Source organism: Ranitomeya variabilis, chromosome 8, assembly GCF_051348905.1.
Source record: "Ranitomeya variabilis isolate aRanVar5 chromosome 8, aRanVar5.hap1, whole genome shotgun sequence".
NCBI lineage: Eukaryota > Metazoa > Chordata > Amphibia > Anura > Dendrobatidae > Ranitomeya > Ranitomeya variabilis.
In genome coordinates this window covers 72,657,146-72,677,900 of record NC_135239.1, presented here as the reverse complement: position 1 = coordinate 72,677,900, position 20,755 = coordinate 72,657,146, and the positions used below count along the sequence as shown (strand labels likewise).

The 20,755-nt window shown below is 42.7% G+C and overlaps 1 protein-coding gene across 3 annotated transcripts in view; it reads right to left on the bottom strand.

Moving 5' to 3' along the window:
- Window positions 1-20,755, bottom strand: part of VAV3 (vav guanine nucleotide exchange factor 3) — a 248,480-nt gene that overhangs the window by 111,464 nt on the left and 116,261 nt on the right. For all 3 annotated transcript variants that reach the window (XM_077277485.1, XM_077277487.1, XM_077277486.1), the window contains exons 4-11: window positions 19,292-19,357; window positions 17,262-17,373; window positions 12,963-13,055; window positions 10,972-11,040; window positions 9,115-9,218; window positions 7,461-7,560; window positions 5,220-5,315; window positions 986-1,054 (exon numbers count right to left, since the gene is read on the bottom strand). In XM_077277485.1, coding sequence (XP_077133600.1) covers window positions 986-1,054; window positions 5,220-5,315; window positions 7,461-7,560; window positions 9,115-9,218; window positions 10,972-11,040; window positions 12,963-13,055; window positions 17,262-17,373; window positions 19,292-19,357 — 709 coding nt within the window. The remainder of the gene's footprint in view (window positions 1-985; window positions 1,055-5,219; window positions 5,316-7,460; window positions 7,561-9,114; window positions 9,219-10,971; window positions 11,041-12,962; window positions 13,056-17,261; window positions 17,374-19,291; window positions 19,358-20,755) is intronic.

Genomic DNA, 20,755 nt, shown 5'->3' with positions numbered 1-20,755 from the left:
CTGACTGGCGGTAACCACAATGATGTCACCGCTTGTAAATGATGATGTGCAGTTCATTCACCAGTGGCTCTCAGCCTGGACAGTCGCATCTTGGCAAAGTACAAGTTAAAAACTATTTATCCCCCAGACATGGATTACGGCGTGGAACATAACAACGGAGAGGTGAGGGATATTGTTGTTTATGGTTTTTGTTTTCTTACAGGAGACGAGGGCTTCAGTGGAATAGGAGTTAGGTGAGTATAACTGTGTTTATTATTTTTAAATAAAAATGGAAAACTGTGTTTTGTTTTATTTCTATTAAAACACTTTATTCTGGATGTACTTTTTTACCATGTAGCTATAGTATTAGTAATAGATAAGTATAAAAAATAAATAAAAAATAGGATCTCGTATGGATCAATCGTATAGCGCCTGTTTTTTATGGATACATTGCAATTCTCAACATAGGAAACTGTATTTGGCTTTGGAATTTTATTAACAGCTCATGCATGAAAATGGATGTCATACAGATGACAAAAACAGGTGAAAAATAGTGATGAGCGAAAGTGCTCGGGTGCTAACCGAGTGTCTTCGGCGTGCTTGTACAGTATATTCGAGTCCCCGCGGCTGCACGTCTCGCAGATGTTCAACAGCCGCAACACATTCATGGACTGCCTGTTTGTTAGTCAATCCCTGTAAGTGTCACAGGGACTTGAACATATTATTCGAGCACGCCAAAGACACTTGGTTAGCACATGAGTATGCTTGGATAATGCATTATCCGAGCACCTTCTCTCATCACTAATGAAAAATTATGCATTTTGGGGGATTTTTTTTCAATACAGTATGCTTGTGTGAACGTATCCTAATACTAAGTAGCCGGCAGATACAAAAACGTGCTGTTCTATGCCTTAGAGTCATATCAATAAATTGATCATTATTGAAAGGTGAAAAGTCACTCTGAGAAGTAATTAGCAGCATAAAGTGGGCAATGCCGACCCCTTACCTTCATAGCATCCAGGGACAGGCGCAGGTTGTTTTTCTCTTGTTCATCAGTAGTGTGTTTTACCAACTCCTAAAAAAAAATGAAACGCTAAGGATATAAAAGCTGTGGACATATTTCTAAGCATTGCATCGTCATTGATGGTAGGAAGAAGAAAATGTAGTTTTGTAGTCGGCCCCTGCTCTCTATGGGCTCACATAACTGACATCCGGAGGAAATCAGAGAGCAGCAACCTCAGACTCTCACTTCTTCCAAGTGTCAATTTAGCCCAAAGAAAGTGAGAATGATTGGCTGCAGGGCTTGTGTGACATAACGTCATGCGAGCCCCGGGAGAGCGGGTGCCGACATCACTGGAAAGGCAGCGGCGGTGAGCATAGCATTACTAGTTTACATGAGGGAAACATAATGACTGACAAGATATTGTCGGAGATGTTGATAACCTCTTTAATTTCTTATACAGATTTGTACATGATACGGTATGATATTTTGCCTATTCTGTTGAGCAGAATGTTTTCCCTTTTTTTGCAGAAAGTTTGGAAAATCAAAAACTCATTTCATCACGCTGATTGTTTCACACACAGGATTTGCCAATAATAATAGGCAATAATAATAATATAGTGTTAATAAATACATTTTTGGCACATAGCAAGTAGCAAACAAAAAGCTTTTTATGAATTAACATCACATGAGGACGTATCTGTGTCTGACCATCAGACATTTTTACTCCTTCAAAGATATACAGCTCTGGCAAAAATGAAGAGACCAATGCAAAATGTTCAGTTTTTCTGATTTTTCTCTTTATGGGTATATGTTTGAGTAAAATGTAAATTGTTCTTTTAGTCTATAAACTTGTGACAACATGTCTCTGAAATAAAAAAAATACAACCAGCGCTTTTCAGACCTCAAATAATGCAAAGAAAACAAGTTCATAATCATTTAGAAACAACAATACTAATGTTTTAACTCAGGAAGAGTTCAGAAGTCAATATTTTGTGGAATAACCATGATTTTTAATCACAGCTTTCATGTGTCTTGGCATGCTTTCCACCAGTCTTTCACACTGCTTCTGGTGCAAAAATTTAAGCGGTTCTTCTTTGTTTGATGGCTTGTGACTATCCATCATCCTCCTGATTAAATTCCAGAGGTTTTCAATGGGGTTCAGGTCTGGAGATTGGGCTATGCTCTAGTTTCAAAGCAATCAGTGTATTATCAGCAGTAGATGATCACTAGAGGACTAGGTGTCAAGTGGCAAGCAGTCCAACTAATTGTCATAACCCCGCACCTTCCACTGATTGGCCGCTTGCTGACAGTGTACACAAGAAGCTGCCAATCAGTGGTGTAGGTGGAGTTATACACAGCTCAGCATGCTGACCACTGCTATAACTACAGCAAAGAAAACAGGTATATACTCAAAACTGCAGAAAGCCGCCCAGAAAGTGACACAACACTGGAATCAGGGTCTTTGGCCTTATATTAAGCTGTTCTTAGATTACATAGCAAAAACCTGCTAATAGTCCCTTTAATTCTGTGCATAAGTTCCTCTTCTCTCTACATGATTTCACTTGTAAGAGCAGCAGTATATTTATTACACATGGTGTTTTCCGGTCACACTGACAACGGTCTGTCTAGAAGAATAGTCACACCAGTTCTCAGGCACCAGTAAAACACAATTTGCAGACTTTCAGCTTCCCTTCCGAAAGCACAGGTTCCTACAAAAAAGTATTAAATGGCCTGCAATTTGTGACACTACAGTGCAGTAATTCTCACGTTACGAGGGGGAAGTTTACTATGGATCAGGGACTAGTTACAATGAGGTTCTGTATAGCAGTAGACCAGAGCAGATAAAAGCAGCTATAAGGGAAAACAGCAGCCATCAACAGCACTTAAGGGAAGTAAAGGCAGGATTGTAGAAATTTGTACGGTTCCATGGTTGAAACAATAAAGTGGAGCAATAAATGGAGTTCGAAGGCAAATTCATAGGGAGCCTGGAGAATATATTAATACTCTCGTCCTCAGGCTACTCTGCAAATATTGAAACTGGTATCATTTGAGAATGCAAAAAAGAGAAATAAATAATTTGGTCTCCTCTGAGTGTAGTTTGTTCTGTGGGCTAAAGCCGCACTTGTTTGTCAAAGTGACAGTTCTCCGGCATCAGCAGCGGGTCAGAGGCACGGCAAGAATTATAGATCTCTTCTGCTTCTAATCAGCCTCCAAACAGCCATCAAACGCAAGGCGCACTATATCTTCCTGCCCTAATTAAACGCTCACCTGAAGGCTGCCCGCTCCTTACAGGCGGCAAGTTGAGATGTCATTCTTAAGCTAAGCCCGGCTTCAGTAACTTCATCCCTCAATTTAAACATCTTCTGCCATGAATCCAAGTAATGATAACCAAAATAGTGAAGTCACATAAAGCAAAAAAAAAAGAAAAAGAAAAAACTCAAGGCGAAAGCAGTATAGCAGAAAATGAATAAGCCTGGCACATAACACGTCAGTACTAAACTGATTTGTGCCGGAGTAAAAGGAACCAACCCTTAATTGTTTCCTCTTTTTCTTCCGAGTAACTGTATGAGGACTTCTTTTTATGTAGGATGAGATGTAGTTTCACCATTTACTTTACAATATCATACGGAAAAACGTGGTGAAATAGTGAAAATCCGCCATCGTTTTGTGGGGTTTCGTTATTACAGCGTTCATTGTGCAGTTTGTAAAAGAAAAACGAGTTGAGTTGAATTTTCCAAATTTTTTTTTTTAGCAGTGAGCTGTAGTTTTTATTATTATTATTTTGGGGTACAAGTGATTTGATTGCTTTATATTGTATTTTTTGGATGACATGAAGAGATCAAAAATCAACAATTCAATTTTTTCCTTTACGGTGTTTACCTTATGGGTTAAATAATTTTCGTAATTTTCATATTTTGTACTTTTACAGACATGGAAATACCAAATGTGCTGATTTTTTTATTTCTTTATTTTTAATTTGGGAAAAGCAGTTTGATTACAATTCCCATGCTTTATTTTTTATGATTATTTTTAATAAATTCTTTTCTTTTTCTACGTTATTTTTTAGTCCCCATAAATAAAATAAACCTTTAATCGTTTGACTGACTGTACTTAGATGATGCACATGGATTCGTCACCGCCTCCTGGCATCCCTGGCTTTTCTTTTGAATAGCTGACAACATCACATGTGTATCAGGTGGCAACGAAGATGTTGTGCCAATCCGGCTAACCCAAAGGGGAGCCAGGGATGCCATCAGCTAGGAGCTGATTCCCAGGGCTCCTGTCTGCTGCTCCAGATTACCAATGCAGTCACTGGACCGGATCTTGCAAATTAATTTACACCATCTGTACTTGTACTATATACTGCAATGCTTCACTTCAAATCTCCTATGAAGCTCATCCCGTGGCTGAGCTTCACATAAGTACCAGAATGGTAACGACAGGGCCCTTCAGAAGGCCTCAAAGCTATGGCAACCCACCTGCACATCGCGGGGAGCCCATGGGCATCTGAAAGGTTGCGCTGCCCAAATGGAATAACTTAAATGCTGCTCTCAGTGACTGACAGTGTGTTCTAAGACGTTAAACAGAAGTGAACAGAGCTAGCTCCAATTGCTGCGTTTAGAGGCAGGTACTTATTGTATAACACAGCCCATACCTACCATCTGTGGAGTAAGTTCACCTGATCCATACACCCCAACCCGCTTCATGGCAAATATATACATGATGGAGCATGAAGGGGTTAAAAGGCACACCCATCATAATAAATGTGATGTATCTTTACCAGTCTACCCGCCAGAAATTGTAATCTTCTCCTTTATTCAGTAGGCACAGATTACCAATATAATTTTATGGTGTAATTTATGGCCTAAATTATAGTGAATCTGTCAGATATAAAACGACCAACTTGGGTGCTCATCTGTAGGCTGCATTCACACATTCATGTGACATGTCTGTGTGCCACGTGAACCTATGGAACTTCACAGATCTATTCACACCTCCATGAAAATCACAGATCCAGATATGAGATCTGTGAGACTCCGCGCTTGTCCCATTATGATCCAATACTGAGAATCAGAATAGGACAAACTCAATGGGTTTGTGTGCTGTTCGATTACACATCAGGCGGCACACCAACACTTCACACGGATGTGCGAACTAAGCCTTTGAAACTAACACCAGCAGAGGCAATGGAACCACAGATGATTCAATGGGTCAGGATAGGAAACCTCTCACTTACCTGTAGCAGCAAGTGATATTTCAGCACCCTCTGCATGGGAACAACAAGAAGGTCTCGCAGGGTGAACTTCCCATTATTGGCCCTTTTTGAACATTCCTGTTGTAAAAGAACAATTAATTCTCCAATTAAAATGCTTTCTTGGTGGATTCTGAATGAGAACGTTTTTCAGTTAAATTTTATTTCACAAACTCTACTCACAACAAAGCACCACTCCAGAGTTTTGTGTTTTTTCATGTCACTGCTGGATTGGGATCACGAATGTCTGATCCCTGACTGTAGTAAATACTTACCAGTCAATGTTTTCTGTTCTTCACGGCACTGCTCTGGTACCATTTTGCCTGCCTCCTGACTGACCAGAACTCAGAGGTAACAGTGACAAGATCTCAATGTAAGTCTATGAGGCCTTGTTCTGGCCTCACTCTGGCCCCGTTCTGGCCTCACTCTGGCCCCGTTCTGGCCTCACTCTGGCCCCGTTCTCACCACGTTCTGCCCTTGCTCTGGCCTCTCCCTGGCTTCGCTCTGGCTACTCTCTGGCCTCTCCCTGGCCTCGCTCTGGCCTCATTCTGGCCTTTCCCTGGCCTCGCTCTAGCCTCATTCTGGCCTCGTTCTTGCCTTGTTCTGGCCTCTCCCTGGCCTCGCTCTGGCCTCATTCTGGCTTTTCCCTGGCCTCGCTCTAGCCTCATTCTGGCCTCGTTCTGGCCTTGTTCTGGCCTCTCCCTGGCCTCGCTCTGGCCTCATTCTGGCTTTTCCCTGGCCTTGCTCTAGCCTCATTCTGGCCTCGTTCTGGCCTTGTTCTGGCCTCTCCCTGGCCTCGCTCTAGCTTCATTGTGGCCTCGCTCTGGCCACATTCTGGCCTCATTCTCGCCTCGTTCTGGCCTCTCCCTGGCCTCTCTCTAGCCTCATTCTGGCCTCATTCTGACCTAATTCTGGCCTCGCTCTGGCCACATTCTGGCCTCACTCTGGTCTCGGTCTGGCCACGTTCTGGCCTTGCTCTGGCCTCGCTCTGGCTCCCATACACTTAGATTGAGAAGCGATCTGGCTGGTCACAACCAGCAGGAGACAACCGGAGCGGCGTCGAGAAGATAAGAAAAAGGCAACTGGAAGGTATATTACTAAGGGCAGAGATGAGTCGTTAGTGATACCAGTCCGGCTGTGAAATAAAAAGAAATACCAGAGTGGTGCTTTTAGTGTTGAGAAGACAGGCTAGATTCATGTCTACACTCATGTTCATATTTTCTGTCCCTCATAGGTATGGAAAAAAGTAAGTAATGCAGATCGGCCCCTGGACGAGCACCAATGAATGTTGATGTATCCCACTGATGCTACTGAAGTCCAGTTTATATCATGATGCACCGTCATTTTAATGCAAAACATAGCTCTCCATACTACATATTGTTTCCACATAGCTAACATGAAATTTGTGAACACTGCAATAAAGTAATAACCCCTATCTATATGGCCGCCTAACATTAGGGACCACTGTAAAAAGTGGCTCATCCTCAGATACCCTCTGCAGAATCTTGTATTATTTGTTGTCTAAAAAAAAAAAAAAACAATGGCAGTCTGCACGTTAAAGGGTATTCCCATCTTGTACTTTTATGGCATATCCACCAGACATGACACAAGTGTATAGTTAGTGCAGGTCCCAGCAATAGGACCCACATCTATCTTAAGAATAGGGTCTCGCCATTTGCTGTTTCCAGTAGAGTTTTTCTGAACTTCCTCACAAATGAGTTGGAATTCTGCCCCCCTCTCCGCTCACACTTGGGTCCGATTCTTAAGACAGACATGCAATCATTTGGTGGGATCCACATCTACTATACATTTATGACATCCACAGGTTTGCTAAATTGAAATACCCCTTTAAATAATTAGCCCTTTCTTCATTGTGTCCTGTCTTTTATACATTCCTTTCTTGTTCTGGCATTTCCCATAGTACCACTGCAGAATCGGCATCGATACAGAATCAGCTGCTCCGCATTCCTCCAATGTCCATTGTGTAGCATAATTATGGCCCGGCCGTCCTCTCAATCTGCGCTTGTGTAGGCGGCCATGTCACTATGCCAGTCAGGAGTAAGGGCTACCGGACATTCACCCTCTTCATTCTGTTACTAGTCAGTGGCCCAAATGTTTTGAGTGTGGCCCAGCAAAGAAGGTGCAGGGTAAATGGGGGCCAGAATCTCAAGATGGCCTGGCAGAATAGGTAATAATATGATTAATAAATTGGAAACCCGGTCTTACCTCCAGCTTTAATCTGACATCTTCTCTGGTTTTGGAGATGCTATCCAGGATAGATATGGCAGACTCCACCAGACTACAGTATTCTCCATAGATGAGAAGTCTGATTTTGGAGGAAAACAATTGTGTACACGGTTGATGAGATGACATAGTACATATAGAAAGCAAATCTACTGCTAAGGTTCTGTTCACACTGCGCTTCTGTCATGTGGCGGAAGTATCTATATGTCAGCATTACCTCATGAATGTATTGCTTATATGGAGTGAATGGGCGGCATATGGATACTTCCAGCATTTTCACATTAAGGGCTCATTCATGTCAGTTCTTCTCGTACGAGTGTTATCAGTAGTTTTCAGGGATAGCACTCATACCCATCTATATATATATATATATATATATATATATATATATATATATATATATATATATACCCATATCTATGGGGCTGTGCACATGTCTAATTTTTTCCTCAGACCGATTGGTACGTTTAAAAAATGTAGACAAGTCCAATTTTGATCTGCGGGTCAAATCAAAATTGACAATGCAAGTCTGTGGGTCTGTGAAAAAATCGGACGGCACTTGGATGTCTCACTCATGTAATGAACAATACTTTGGGTACCGTCTCACAGTGGCACTTTTGTCGCTACGATGGTACGATCCGTGACGTTCCAGCGATATCCATACGATCTCGCTGTGTCTGACACGCAGCAGCGATCAGGGACCCTGTTGAGAATCGTACGTCGTAGCAGATCGCTTGGAACTGTATTTCATCGCTGGATCTCCCGCTATCATCGCTGGATCGGTGTGTGTGACACCGATCCAGCGATGCGTTCGCTTGTAACCAGGGTAAACATCGGGTTACTAAGCGCAGGGCCGCGCTTAGTAACCCGATGTTTACCCTGGTTACCCGGGGACTTCGGCATCGTTGGTCGCTGGAGAGCTGTCTGTGTGACAGCTCCCCAGCGACCACACAACGACTTACCAACGATCACGGCCAGGTCGTATCGCTGGTAAATCGTTTTGTGTAACGGTACCCTGATTGTAGCCGGGGTTCCATTTTTAAAGTTTTTAAAATACATACAGAAAATTTTAAAGGAAACCTATCACATTGGATAATGCTATTAACCTGAAGACATGGGGTTAATCTGCAGGTTAATAGCGTTAGTATGGTGCCCATCCGGCATCCTGAGAAAATGTACTTTATTCCTAACTCTATTCCTTCCCTGTTTTTCAGAGGGGGCTACAGTCACCACTCAGTCACAGCGTGCGGCGGCTGTGAGCACTGTAGAGCCGGTGTGAGAGCACTTTGAGTGGTGACTGTAGCTGCGCCGGTGTGCCACTATGGCCGGGGTCACACTTGCGAGTGCAATGCGAGAAACTCGCACGAATCTCTCGCATCAATACCCGTCACTGACGCCGACACTCGGGACCGGAGCGCGCGACTGCATGTACTTCTATCCAGCTGAAAGCTCCGGTCCCGAGTGTCGGCGGCAGTGCCGGGTATTGAGGCGAGAGACTCGCATTGCACACGCAAGTGTGACCCCGGCCCGTGACAAAGCCTGCCGCTCTCAGGAGTAATAAAGTTCATGTTCTCTTCTTGTAACATGACTGGCAGTCTTAAAATTTTGGTAAAATTCTCAAAGTAAAACACCATACCTCTCTTTGTATTTCAAGAAGATCTGGTATAAATTTTGGCTGTTCTTATGTGTGATGGAGTCGTTGACCTCGAGCACTAGGCTCTTGTGCACTTTCACTAGGTCCTGTGGGCAAAACAAAGATATGATAAGACTGCGTTCACACAGAAATTTAGCATCTGTATTACCACAATTGCCACACTTGCGGTGGCGCACACAATTTTTTTCTCAGACAGGTTCTGAAGCAATCCCACCTTAAAAAAATGCTAACTGATGGTCAAAAGAATGAACATACGCATTTCTATGTAAAAACGACCTGCTATATATATGTTCAGGCTTTGAGTGAAGCAGCCTGTTCTCCAGGAGGCTTCAGCTCTGAAGATCCTCTATACTTACATTCTGAGTCAATAGGAAGGCTCAGAAGATGCCCGTGCCATTTTTGGAGTGTTTTGACAGCGGTTTTTCTTGAGGAACCTCGGGCAGTTACTTCATTGTTAAATGGAGTTAAAGTCCAGAAAACGTCAGTAAAAAATACGCAACAAAAATGCTTGAAAACGCTCAAAAGTAACGCAAAAAAAATGAAAAAGTGCAAAAAACAGCAAAAAACCTAAAAAAGTCACTTCAGCAAAAAAAAAAAACTGAGGCATTTCCTGAAGCGTCTTCTTCTTGAAAACCCCAGCTGGAAAAAACGATGTGTGCATATACTCTAAAGAGGAGCTCAAGATAACGGTATGTGTTCATTTGCCATCACTACGGGGAGGAAATGTACGAAGACGACAGATCTAATAAAATACGTCATCTCTACTATGTGTATTTTGCACAATGTCAGGGCTGGCCTTATAGACCCCAAGGTTAATCTTATAGACCCCCATTTCACTATATTAAGTGGATTTTAAATGAATGCTTCATTTTTCCCATTTGATAACACATTGTACCAGAGGTAATGTGACTGAATGACAGGCCTGAATTCAATGATTAAGAGGTGGGGAGCAGTACTCTTGGCCATATATAAAAGGTGATAGGAAATCTGCCTGTGATCATAATAAGATGAACAGAACATGTTTGGCTATTATTAGGCTCAGTGGTCAAAAGATGGTGTCCGAACAGCTACACTATTTTAAAAGTTTCTTGTTTAATGCAGATATTAAACGGAATCACCAGGTTTTCGCTACCTAATCTGAGATGATGCAGGGGCAGAAAACCGAAGTCCAGTGATGTTTTACTTACTGTCTGATTAGTGTATTTTCTATAAAATCATTGTTTTATCAGCAGGAGATTATCAATAGAGGACTAGTAAACAGTAAATAGTTACACTGTAGTCCAACCACACCCCCACCACTGATTGGCAGCATACGCAGAAAGCTGCCAATCAGTGATGTGGGCGGGGTTATACAGAGCTCAGCATTCAGAGAACTGCAGTAAGCAACCCAGCAAGTGACACATCGCTGGAATCAGGATATCTGCCTCTAAATCATGCTGCTCTTTAACGTGTTAGAAAAAACCTGGTGATAAATTCTCTTTAACATAGAACGTTAAAAGAACCAACGAAATTCTTAAAATATGTTTAAAATAAATGCTTGATTGAAACAGTAGATAATTATCCTATGACGCGCTCCCTTTAAATGAACACATACACTGTTATAGAAGGATGGACATTAATGATAAACTGTAAGTATCCAAAATACAACCTTAGGTACGTGCTTAGATGTCTGTGGCTACAGGAGAGCCTTGGCGCACATCCATTGTCCTGGCTTTGATGATAATATACTATTATACGTTTTCTACCCCGTCTTTGCCTCCAGCATGTTTTATGTTATATAGAATAACTGGTGCACAGGGATGATAGTAAAACCAACATATGTAAATGAATTTGACTTACAGGAATATTAATAAATATTTTTTGCAAGTCTGCTGTAGGCAAGAATTTCTTCAGTGGATCCATAAAGAACTGTAAAAGAAGAATCAAATATGAAACCATTTGTTTTTGCTCCACTTCACAAAAAATGAAACAAAATGTAAAATAGTCTAAAAGTAACAGTGAACAGCTCCTATGCAGAGCAATGAGTTTCCATGGACGCAGACTAGAATTAAATTATTGGTAAAATGATCCGGAATCCTACGTTACTCTCTCCAGTTTAACCCTCTTGTATCCACGCCAGTGCCTAAAAATGTGGTGGTGCCACAAAAGTGCACAAGGATGCAGTCTATCGTAGCGCACTCCCAAAAAGAAGGCCCCCAATAAACCTTTCCCCACCTCTCTGGACTAAATGGCCACAGTGAAAGTCAGGGATTGGTGGTCTTCCCTTGCCGAAGCTTAGGGAGACTCAGTCATGCTCCCATCTGGGGAACTAGGAGCCCAGTTTAGGGCAGTGCTCCTTCTGATGAAAAGAGCCTGGTATTTGCAGGAGGGAGCACAACCTGATGACCACACACTCCGTCCCCCAGACCGGTCAAAAAAGAGGTAAACCATATAGGAACCACAACCTGAAAAATCCTAGCAATAGACACACGTGCCAAGGTAGACACACCGTGAAAAACTAATAAGATAAATACTGATGCAGTGTAATACTATCTGAACGTTCAGAAGGGAAGTGTAAAAACAAGGCCCGAAATACGAGGGTGTGTTTAAAAAATGAGAAAGAAGAAGTGCATACAGTGACCCATGAAACTCAGTTTGGGTCCCACATCCAATGAGTTCAGGCACCCCATCACCACCCCGGGACACTTCTGCAACTTGGGTTTTCAAACTTAACCCCAGGTCATGCCTTCGATCCTATGGATTCGGGCTTACTTGACTGGGAGCCGGTGAACACCCTGAAATTTCCAACTAGGGTGCCATAATATATCTTCTTCTGCGTCAATGGGTGAGGCCAAACACACCACCACCAGAAGACACTAAACTTGATGTTAGCCAAAAGGCAGATAAATGATCCCCTTTACAGCTCAATAATGAAAAGTAAAAGAGCTATAAAGGGAGTAAAGCATGACTTCCGAATTAAAGGGGTCTAAAGGGTAAAGTTTCTCCTTGATGAGAGTGCTAAGTCAGCGTAAGGCAACTTATAGGCCATGCAATGCTCACCTGGAAACTGAAATATGCAAATAACCGTTTCTGAGAGTAAGAAGACTTGAAATCTGGTGCCACCTATTAGAGGTAGCAATCCTAAAATTCAATATTGACCCAATAACGAGTCTTGTCATACGATATAGCAAAACAAGCAAAACCAGATTCTCCATTTGCGGACATGTGTTTCAGGGTGTTTGCGGACGGGTCTGGCTGGGTGAGAGGCCTCTCACAGGTGATCTAAGGGGCAATGTTTCTTATTGTGGGTAGCACCAAGTTTATGCAAGTAAATTTATAGGCAATGCAATGCTTTCCTAGGAACTTAAACCTGCAAATAGCCTCTTCACTGATGATGGGCAAACACCCTGAAACACGCCTGCAAACAGACTGACTAATTTGGCTTTGTATCCTAAGCCATGTGGCAATGCTCAATGTTTACTTTTAGGATTTCTACATCCAATAGGTGGCGCTAGAGAGCTTGCCCTCTCTTTCTCTGAAAAAGCTGTTTGCAGAATTCAATGCTGACAGATGTAGCAGCCACCGACAAGTTCACTGCCGCACTATCTAAGCAGTGTAACATGCTTGGAGCAATATGATCTCCGGAATTCCCGCAGTTCTCATTCACACTGAATGAGTGGCACAATATACAAACACCACGGTGACACTAAGCTCTCGCCATACCACGGCCCTGAGTGCAGGGAGTGGCCATTGTACCCAGTAATACCCAGATGGTCCCTCCCGAGTCCATGGCATCCACTACAAGACGGATGATAATGAATGTGTCATCCAGCCTGGATCCTGCCACATACCTTTTCTATAGATTCCAAGGTCTCTGAATATTTCTCCTCTGTATGCTTTATTTCGAAGAGGCAACAGCACCGAATGTCACTCTCTGCAGTCCTCTACAAAGAAATAATAGGCAAATTACCGGACCAAAGGAAAAATGACAGTAGCAATGATCTTAAAGGGTTCTCCAACCCCATAACAAGGGCCGAATACGGTATAAATCCCCGGGCACAGCAGTGAAGTGAGGTGTGTGACAAACGCTGGATTACAAAGGAACATACAAATCCTTTTGACATGTTCTGCTATCTATACAGCCTTTTAAAAATACTACATAAGGCTAAAATACTTCTTTAAATGGAGACTGACAGCACAAAATGACTGTTCAAACCAAGCACCGATGCTCCGTAGACCCATAGTTTGGATGAGCAATTCAGTGCACCTTCCCACTTACCTCTGCCCCCTCTGCCTCCTGTAATGCCAAACCTATCAATCAAGGAAGAGGAGAGCGGACACAGAGGGAAAACAAGTAGGTGCTCAGAAAAATCAATTTAGCGCATGTGCTTGGTTTGAACAGTCATTTTGTGCTGACAGATTCCTTTTAATAAACTCCTCCACTACCCAATTCTATTAGAAAACCACTAGAAAACTTAAAGAAGCACTCTTCCTCCTCCCATCAAAATGTTTATCCACTTAATATATTGCAATCATATTATATAGCACTGTGTACTTACAATTGCTTATTTTGCCTTTCTACCCAGTAAATTCTTCTCTTTTCCATTAGGTCTATGACATCACGTGATTAAAAACTAACTAGCGGAATCCTTCTAAGCTCAATGTAGAAACAGGAGGTCAATTTTCTCTGTATGAGTCATAAGTCACTGCAAAAGTCCCTGGTAGGGGGGAGGAGCGGAGGAGCTGTGTCAGAAGTTGAAGATGGTAATGATTTTTCCAAGGACAAGAGACCTCCTGTTTCTTCATACAGAAGAATTAGCTTAGAGCAGAGATAAGAGAAAAATGAGCTGTCTAGAAAGGCAAAATGAGCAATTGTAAGTACACAGTGCTATACAATATGATGACTGCAATATATTAAGAGGATAAAAACGTCTTAAGGCTGAATATTTGGCCCCTTAAAAAAAGTAGGGACAAAACTGATACCCTAAGGTTTTACACGGCAGATTATGACACAAAGGTCTCTCTTTAGATTTCTTTGATCTCCATGGCGTCTTAGGATCTGCCTTAGGTTCACATTGCGTTAACAGCAGCCCGTTCAACACATACGTTAACGGGCTGCTGTAACGCAAGTGCCGACTTGTCACATCGCTAGCGCAGATAGAGCATCTGCTAGCTCTATCTGCGCTAGCAGTGACGGACCCGGAAACGCTGCAGCCCGCGTCCCAGGGTCCGTCACTCAATGACGGCACATCGCTAGCGCACGCCCATTGTGGTGTATAGTGGTGTGGTAGTGATGCGTCCGACATAGAACTTAATGGCGGCATTAACAGGCTACGTTACACCGCGTTATGCCGCGGGGTAACGTAGTCCGTCTAACGGACGCCACAGACGCAGTGTGAACCCAGCGCTTTAGGCTATGTTCCCACAATGAGCTTTTTCACGCTGTGCATTTTTGCTGCATCAAAAGCGCAGCGTCTTACAGCTCCAGCAAGGTGGATGGGATTTAAAGAGACCTCATACACACTGTGCTTATTTTTAACGCAGTGTAAACTGAACTGTGTTTCAAATCTGCAGCCTGACAATTTCTTTTGCGGGTACACTGAGTTTTCTGTGCAGAAAATTAATTAGAAAACAATTACATTAGATGCGGAAATTCTGCAGGTAAAAAACTCACATGCGTTTTCAGCGCGTTTCCGGACCTAAGTATATCAATAAAGTTTTGCCAAAGCCAAATACCAGGAAGTGTCAAAAACACAGCAGCTTTATTTAACGCATGACACACCAATAAGAGACAAAAACCTTAGCGTCAAAAACGTGATGAAAACACATTAAAAAATGCGCAAAAACGCAATGAAAATAAGATAACTATGACTATAAGATGCATTTTTTTCCCCAAAAAATTGGGAGGAAAATGAGGGGTGTGTCTTATAGTCCGAACACAGGCTTACCGGGGGCTTGTGGCAGTGGTATAGCAGCGTCCCTTCCTCAGGGAACTGGCCACGGCAGAGGTGTGGCAATGCTGAGGCTCAGTGTCTGCGGTGGGCGGTGTGGAGTGCATCGTTGGTCTCCCTGCGGCCATCTTCCTGAAGCCGTGGGCCGCGGGAGGCGGTGCGTGCACAGATTGAGATCCTGGCAGCCCTTGGCTTTAGGAAAATGGCCGTCGGTGGAAACATATGCGCAGAATGAGATCTCGGTGGCCATTTTCCTGAAGCCAAGGTCCGCTGAGATCACAATCTGCGCACGCGCAGCCTCAGGAAGATGATGCACTCAGCTATGCTCAGATGAAACCGGTGATGCACTCAGCTATGCTCGCCGTTCACACTGGGCCACGGCGTCACCACATTTCTGCCGCTGGCATCCTGAGGAAGGGACCCTGCTCCATGTTCTGCCTCACCGCCGACACCAGACCCACAGCATCATACCGCTGGGATACCCTGGGACTGCAGCATTGCCCCACTTCTGCCGCCGCCGACTTCCTGAGGAAGGGACCATGCCTCCTGTGACCCCGCTCTACCACTGTCAGTCCTCAGGTAAGATACCTTAAATTCGGACAATAAGATGGACCCCCATCTCATAAAAATCTTATTTCTGCTATTTTCCACCCCAAAATTTGGGGTGCATCTTATGGTCCGGTGCGGCTTATACGGTAAGTAACATAATTTAGATAATAGGTGCAGAAGTTCTGCAACATCAAAAACTCACCAAAAGCTCATCATGGGAACGTAGCCTTTGGGTATGTGCACACGTTGCGGATTCGCAGCGGATTCGCAGCAGTTTTCCATGAGTTTACAGTACCATGTAAACCTATGGAAAACAAAATCCGCAGTGCACATGCTGTGGAAAAAACAGCGCGGAAACGTAGCGTTGTTTATTCCGCAGCATGTCAATTCTTTGTGCGGATTCCGCATCGGTTTACACCTGCTCCATTATAGGAATCCGCAGGTGGAATCCGCACAAAATCTGCAAATAAATCGCAGTAAATCCGTGGTAATTCCGTAGGAAATCCATAGTGCAGATTACCTGCGGATTTACCAAAATCATCCTGGAAAAATCCACACCACTTTCCGCAACGTGTGCACGTGGCCTAACAGTCTTATCCAGGTTTATTTAAAGGGGTTTTGCACTGATGTAAAACTGATGGCCACAAATATTCTGATCCCAGAAAATCCTATTAAGCCAGTTTTGCATATCAGATAACTTAACAGACTGACTTTTTCTGCAGACAAATAATACAGACAGTTCAATAACCAGAAGGCTCGGATCAGCCAAACGTCGGCTATATGGCCCCCAGACAACAGCAATAAATAGCGGCTAATTAGACGTGATTGAATTCGAAATAACTAAGCTCAACACTAAAATAGAAAGTCAATATCACCACAATGGAGCCGCCTAATATTACTAATTATAAAAATAATTTTAATATTAAAATGTATTATTCTTGGTCAGTCAAAAGTCACCAAGTGGTTAAGGCCATGGCAACTGAGTGGTAGAAAAGTTTTTTGTTACCGCTACATGACACCAAACAACCTAAGGCCCAGATTCATCATTGCCTTTTCACCTAATTTTTATGTGTTTTTATGTAAAATTTAGCGCAACTCTACTCCAGAAAAGTGACTTAAAATAAAATGCAACTGATGAATTGAGGCCATAGCGATTGCTCTAAATCAGCACGCATAGGAGGAGGAACATCATTCAGGGGGTGCTAGAAGACTTGTAAGGCCTCATTTAGACGACAGTGATTCTGGTAAGGCAAAAAAAAAACCAGTCCGATTTTCATCAGTGTTTTGAATCTGATTTTCCTCAGTATTTGGGCAGATGTTGGTATTTACTGTTAGTTTCGAGGTTTTCTCGTGTTAAAAAAGTAAATAAATTGCAAAGTTTCTTCTACTGATTGAAATGATAATCATGGACCCGTAGACTTGAAGGGGTCATTTTGATCTGCAACTTGAATCAAAATCTCTGTGATTTTTTCCCCCAAAATATATAGATTATATATATATATATATATAATCTATAGATTATAGATTATGATGGGGACATGTTCTACCCATGAAAATCATGGACAGAAAAAGTACGTGAAAAATCAGCGTCTGAGTGCGGCCTGATAGTCCTGGTGACACTACAGTCACATTACTCTGAACCGTCCGTACACTGGGCACGGCGACCTCGGCCTTCATAAGGTCTTCATACACTTCATCTGCTTCATCCTCCCTGTACACGCAGTCGTAATACAGCTCATCATCTTCTTCCATGCCAGATTCACTGCAAACGAAAAAGCAATCATCAACCAGATCCATTTTATATTTAATAAAGTTGATATATTTGTGAGATATTTCATAGCACCGTTTTCCTTTTGCTTTATCTGTTATTTTCTGCCTGCATTATGATGAGTCTGCGGACGTGGCATTTATCACGAAATCCGCACCAAAAAAACCCATTAAAAATGCTTAAAATAAACTTAATATTATTAAGCTCAACATTAATAGCAATGGGAACGCATGCCTATAGTGCACAAGACACATTTTTTTCAGTGTGTTTGTTTCTGTGCTAAAAATAAATAAATAAATCAAACAAAATAAAATAATTTAAAAAAAAAGGGTGTTATCTGACCATGCTCATGTGCTGTCGAGTGTCTTCGACGTGCTTGAATAATATATTCGAGTCCCTGCGGCTGCAGGTTTTGTGGCACTAGACAGTAGATTGCAATCCCTGCATGCGTAGCAGCTGTCGAACAGCCACAAGACATGCAGGCACAGGAACTAGAACATATTATTCGAGCATGCCGCAGACACTCGATAGCACACGAGCATGCTCAGATAACACCTTATCCCAGCACGTTCGCTCATCACTACTGCTGATAGAATAATAAGAAAATACTCAATTTTTCACCTGATTGCTTTCATCAATGATGTCTGAAAGATGTTAAAGAGCACAACGGACCGCTTTCTGAAGGTTTAACCTGGGGCTCCTGGATTTGTGGGTCCTCTCCCTCCACCGGATAAAAAAACAATTCCATACAGCACAGAGATGTGCGTCTCCTGCCCAACTCAGGGTGTCTTTCTTAACGGGAATCTGCCAGCAGGTTTTTGCTACATACTGACAGCAATATGATGTAGAGACAGATACCCTGATTCCAGCGATACATCACTTAGTTTACTGGGTGCAGCAGCTGTGCTAGAATCAGTTTTCTCTGCTGCAGATCTAGCAGAGCTCAATAGTTGAGCCCTGTGTAACTACTCACACCACAGCTTACTGTGTGCAATGTATAGTGACCGAGATCTGCTAATCAGTGCTGGGGGCTGGGTTGGACTAGGAGGAACGAGGCCAGTTGTCTTGTAATAATAATCTCCTGATGATAAAACATTGATTGTATTGGAACAGCGAAACACAGCCCAGTAAGTGACTCATCCCTGTAATCAGACTCTCTGCTCCTATACTAGGAGTCCACTAAACAAGAGGAGCAAAGGCTGAGAGAGCTCATTCGAGATGATAGTAGCCGCTGACCCAGGAGGCAGAGGTGGACGGTGGTGAACTAGTAGGACCGTCATGGTTGGCCCACTCTACTGTTGAAGGAAAAGGGAACTGATTTTTCAGCCACAGCAGCCTCTTCCTACGATCCGGCAGGTGTCGTTCTTCAGGTATCTGCCAACCTCAGGTTAATGCATCATATAGTCAGACAATGAAATGTGGTTCATCACTCCATAAACTATACTTCCTCTGCTCTAGAACCAAATGGCAGCGTGCTTTACTCCACTCCAACCAACGGCTGACATTGTGCTTGGTGATGTCAGGCTTGTGTGTGCTGTAGCAGCTGGCACTGTAGTGACTGACACAACAGACTACAGCCCATTTGTATGTGTCATGTACTCCAGCAATATATATCTGTGTATGGTCTGCTTCTTCTCGGCAGAGCTGCTGTCACCGGAGACATTTCCACCCCACAATACCAGCAATACTTGACTGAAAGGCCACGGTCACACTCTCAGTATTTGGTCAGTATTTTACCTCAGTATGTGTAGGCCAAAACCAGGAGTGGGTGATAAATACAGAAATGGTGACTTCTTTCTATTACACTTTACCTCTGATTGTTCCTCTCCTGGTTTTGACTTACAAATACTGAGGTAAAAACTCACCAAATACTGAACATGTGAACGTGGCCATAAACACATGAAATACCTACTCAATCAGGTCAGGCAATGCTTTGTAGATGTCTTCATCTTGTACACTCTCTTCTGTTGGAAACGGCCTAAGTAAATGCACACAAGACAAGTGTCAGACATTCTCTACAGCAAGCACAATAAAAGTCAAGTTCATTTGTAAATCTATTTTTTTTCCATTTAAATGCATTTCTTGGGGTTAAATATAATTTTGCAATAGGGTTTCCTTAAAAAAAAAAAAAAAAAAGGCTTGCACGGTTTGGCTTCTGCACTGGCTGTGTATTGCAGTTCTCCTAAAAAAAAAACTTGAGGATTAAAAAAAATCAGCAAAAAGATTCTGTGCCCACCTAATAACCACTCTCTGTTTACTGGTATATTGCTGGCTGCAGAATGAGCTAACTGGAATCATTCAGTGAGCTTGTTCTGACGGGGGATTTGTACTCTCCTAAGCTGATTTATGACCACAGATCACATCAAAATTGAGTTGAACTTTGATGTGGTCAGAAATGAGCTCAGTAAAAGACAGATAAAAGGCTTACATATACCCTTTCAGCACAAGCTCACTGACAGATTCTCAGAAAACTCATTCTGCAGCCAGCAACAAGAAGGGAAGCAAAAAGTCAAATGGTGCAAACCCAATCACAAAAATGTTTTATAGCCCAAAATATAAGCATTTAAAGGGGTTGTCTGCTGAAAACAAGCTACTGTATATCTTATACAACAAATTAGTGATGAGGTGCTGATCGGTGGGATCTGATCTGTGTATATATCCCACTATTCTTGTGTATAATCACTGGATGCCATCATTACGGACCCTCTTCCCGGACCGCCCTTCTCGCCGTCACAGTGTGACATTACCGTGAGAACAGCCATAACGGAGGTCAGTGAACAATTCATCACTGAAATCAGTGGTTAGATGAATATCCACTTGACTTGGTGACGGATTTTCTCTGGATGGATCGTGGGGATGTTTCTGCTGTGTCCTACCTTACAATAACAAGAATTTTCTTGTAAAATTAATATTCTGAGATTTTCTCGCAGCGCTGCATAATAGATGCAAACATCAGACCTTGATAAAATATTCATGCTGTAATATTAAGCACAGATGTACTGAGGATTGATGTAATGTAAGGTGTGAGCAGCACAAAGTGACACCGCAACCACAATTACCAGTGACGTGGATGGGAGGTCCGGACTGTGGTGCAATTTACCGTAGCCTCATATATCGGCTCTTAGAGGCTTCATATCTTCTTACATATATTGGTGTATATTTGTTGGGGGTCTACCACCCACAGAGGCAGACCCCAGCACTGGATGTAGGGTGCGGGGAGCAGTAGATTGTAGGCATGCAGCACTGGTACAACTGTGAACACAGGAGATATAAATGACTTTAAAGGGAATCTGTCAGACGGTTTTGCCACATAATTTAAGAGCAGAATAATGTAGGGGTAGAGACGCTGATTTCAGTGATGCATCACTTACTTAGC